General features: G+C 47.5%; 1 protein-coding gene across 1 annotated transcript in view; it reads right to left on the reverse strand.

Moving 5' to 3' along the window:
- Nucleotides 1-2287: 2287 nt before the first annotated feature.
- The window catches only part of Lyg1 (lysozyme g1), a 5596-nt gene continuing 3887 nt past the window's right edge, over nt 2288-3996 (reverse strand). Inside the window, exons 4-5 of the mRNA XM_026785465.1 lie at nt 2583-2715; nt 2288-2406 (exon numbers count right to left, since the gene is read on the reverse strand). Coding sequence (XP_026641266.1) covers nt 2288-2406; nt 2583-2715 — 252 coding nt within the window. The remainder of the gene's footprint in view (nt 2407-2582; nt 2716-3996) is intronic.

Below are 3996 nucleotides of genomic sequence, written 5' to 3' on the forward strand. Positions count from 1 at the left end.
AAGAAGGGTTCCCTCAGCCCAGAGCAGTGGTTCTGTGGGCCACAACCCCTTTGCCAAACCTCGATCTCCAAAATATTCACATCCCGATTCATAGCAGTAGCATAGTTACAGTTATGGAGTAGCAACAAAGATAATACTATGGTTGGGGGTCGCCACACGTGAGGAACTGTATTGAAGGTCGTAGCATTAGGAAGGGTGAGAAGCACTGGGCTAGAGGCTTGTGGGTTCGAAGCATAGAGAACAGGAATCTAAATTACTCTGGAGGCCTGAGAACAGGATCAAGTCACTGAGCCTGAGTTCAACCCAGTGCTACTTCAGGGTAGGAGACTGTCCTCGGAAACAGCTGTGGAGAGGAGGGACCGACGCTAAAAAGCTGGAAAAAGACAGGTGGTAGGAGCTGGGTCCAGACCACGTGTGTGTAAAGAAAGACGGACGCACCCTCTGTGGCAGGAGAGTCTGCTAGCCCTGAGGCTGAAGTCAACCAAGCATCAGTCCCTCCTCTCCAGCATGAGAGTCACACTGCAAAGCTCCCTGTGCCCAGCAGAGGCCCCTGCACACCAAGGAAAGCTGATGTGACTGAGAAGAGCTCCAGCGGTCAGCAGATGTGCAAGAGCTCCAAAACAGGCCCAGCAGATGTCCAAAACAGGCCCAGCAGCAGCACGAACCACAGGGAAGACCAAACAGAGCTCACTAGCTCACCCCACATATGCTTGGCCTGACTCTGGTTTACAAGGACCCGGAAAGAAGCCAGGCCAACAGGCTGCCATCACTGTTTTCTTTGCCCCCTGGTGTGGCTTTTCTTTTTACAATTCTTTTTAGTGACATTTCTATTTTATTGTATTTTTTTTTAAGTTTTGTGTTTTTCTAGTTTATTCCTTAATATTTTACTAATCTGTTCACACATTTATTTTCTTACTGGGCACTGTTTCCCAACCCCTTTTCCCTTCCACTTTAAGTAATAATTTGATGTTTTTAAACATAGTTTCTTAATTGATTCTTTGAGAATTTTGCTCATTTCTCAGTCCATACCTGCCCTTCACCCTTGCAGTACCCCCCAAAAACAAAACAACAACAGTAAAAAAAACAAACCAAAGAGCCCAAAACCAACAAAACCTACTTTGCTGAGTAGCAGCATGGCCCTTGGACACCAACAAGGCCACAGGCTGTGGCCCAAATTCTGGTGACCTGGGTCTCAGACTTCAACACAGACCCTTGCTGTAGTAAGGTCACTGAACCAGACGTGGCCCTTAGCGGCAGCTCTGGCCCAGACATCATCATGGCACCAGATGGCAGCACAGGCCACTGAGATCTGTATGGCCCGGGCTGCAGCAGGACCCTCAGATACCAGCATAGCCTCAGGGGGCTAACCTGACCCCAGGTATCCACACAGACTTCAGTGGCAACTGAAGCCATGGACATCAACAGAGACCCTGGCTACTGCACGGCCATAAACCCAGGCATGGCCCTTGGCAGCACCTCAGGCCTGGATGTCATCATGGCCCCAAATGGCAATGTAGGCCATCCAGATCAGCATGGTCCCCCTGTGACAGCAGGGCCTTCGGACACCAACATGGCCACAGATGCAGCCAGGACCCTGGGCATCCTTGTAGCCTTTGGTGGTAACATGGGCTACAGATGTCAACACAGACCCCAGCTGTGGTACGGCCATGGACCTAGACATGGTCCTTGGCAGCAGCCTAGACCCTAAGGTCACCATGGGGTTGGGGGGAGCAAGCAGGCTGCCTAGATCATCCTGCCCCTCACCACTTTCCCTTCCTCTGTTCTGCCTCTCTCTACAGCACATGAACGAGTCCGCTTCTCTTCCTCTCCCATTTCTCCACCATTTGCACCTCATAATGGCATCCACCCACCCAGCAGGACAAGGTACCGGAGAGGCCTGTGAATATCTTCAGCCAGCCCAGGCCTTAAAGACCCAGGCTGGCCAGTGGGTGGTTTCAGCCCACCTGAGCTAATAGTTTTATTTTAGTTTATTCTTTTTCAAAAATAATAATAGTAATATTTTTGCTTTTTCTTTTTGGTTTTTCTGTGTATCTTTGGCTGTCCTGGAACTCGCTCTGTAGACCAGGCCGCCACTGCCCAGTGGGAAATGTTTATAAAAAGACACAGTCTATAATGCAGGTAATGGCATTTCCTTTAATATGATTTATGATATTTTGACACCTTTCAACTCCAACTCAGATTCGAGGTTGCAGTCTCCACCCGCAAGCCTAATCGGGAATAGGTGAGCCTCATACATGGTAATAGAACTTGAGTTTCATCTGAGGTGCTAGAAGCCGTGGTTCTTGAAGTATTTGGCTCTCGCAAGGACATCATTGCAGAAGTCACAGTTGAGATCCTGGTTGCTTCGGACAAAGTTGGGACCCTTACTGTAGGCACAGAGACCACCTGAAATTCACGTGACAGGTTAATGCTCACACTGCTTCAGGACACTCTGCAGAAAGTTCAGATTCCTCTCCCAACTGCCCTCAGCAGGCAACTGTGGCCTGGAGAGTCTGGTTTTTATTAAGAGATAAACATTTATCTCTTAATTCCAGGCTGTGAAACAACTGTAGAACACCTACCTCTCAGGTACTGGTCAGGGCTCCAGCTTGGAAACCTAGCCTGGACTTCTTTGATCTTAGATGCCAGAGTCTCCGTTTTCTGGGAAACCCAGGAATCACTCTTCCAAGATGTGGGAGGGTAGAAGTTTGGGTCCTAGATGAGGGAGGCAGAGGGAGAGCCTGATGAGCACTCTCAGCTGAAGGAGCTACTCCTTCATCTCCCTTCTGCTCCCCTTCCCCTCCCCATCTTCCCTGAGATGAAGTGGAGACTCTCCATACATCTAGGAGAATTACTGCCCCAAACACTTAAGGCAAATGTTATCAAGGACATGAAAAACTGGAGTCCTGTGCACTGTTGATGGGAATGCAAAATGGTGTCACCACCATGGACAAAAAATACACTATAGGATTTAGACTAAGGAGGGGCAAGCAATCATTTCTCTGTTGCCCCAGCGTAACAGAGAGGTCAAGTCAGAGGCCAAGATGGTTAGTGTCTGTATAATCCAGTGTGATGCCCTTCCTCCATGCTGCAATCTAACTCCAAATGAAGCAGGGAGGAAGGCTTCAGGCCTCCTTGCAAAGGTGATCAGAAGGTCTGAAGGGAATTCTAAACTTTCCGGATGCCATAGGTCACCATTTTCACAGAGCTATCGGATTGAGGAGAAACGACTGGATTTAGGGGATTATTATTTCATATCAAAAGAGATGGGCTGATCCTTCCCCCAAGGAACAGATTTTACAAAAGAGAAAAACAAACAAAAATGGGGAAGCAGATGGCACCATTCCTAACGCCACAAGGCATCACCGGTCTGTGTTTTCCCTTTGCCAAGGTAACTTAACTACAGGGACTGCTCTGTGTGTCCCATTTCCTCATTGGTAGCTCCCTGTCCCCATTTAATCAGATTATTGAATGTGTCTATAAACCACAATGAGAAGAGAAAAGGTACCAGAGGATACTCTTTTTTTCCTTTCTTTCTTTTTTTTTTTTGTTTTGTTGTTGTTGTTGTTTTTCAAGACAGAATTTGTCTATGTAGCCCTCGCTGTCCTAGAACTCACTCTGTAGACAAGGCTGGTCTCAAACGCAGAGACCCAGCTATCTCTGCCTCCTGAGTGCCGTAATTAAAGGTGTGTGCCACCACCACCCGGCTAAAAGATGCTTTCTAATTGAAGTTCATTGGAGAAGTCAAGAGAAGCCAACGCAAAGGTCGTTAAGTAGTAAATCTTACTAAAAACTTGTAAATGACACAGTGCACACAGGTTTCTCAACAATAGTCTGAGAGGCAACAGGAAACTTCATCCTCATCTTCACCCTGGTCTCTGACAGTAGCTCAGCCCCCCAAATCTCTGATGAGTAATATTGGATTGAATCAGTACAAGAATAAAACTCAACCTTCAGAAATAAGAGCTATATAGAGAGAAGACAAGGAGAGAAGAA

This window comes from Microtus ochrogaster, linkage group LG2 (assembly GCF_000317375.1).
Source record: "Microtus ochrogaster isolate Prairie Vole_2 linkage group LG2, MicOch1.0, whole genome shotgun sequence".
In the NCBI taxonomy this organism is placed as follows: Eukaryota; Metazoa; Chordata; class Mammalia; order Rodentia; family Cricetidae; genus Microtus; species Microtus ochrogaster.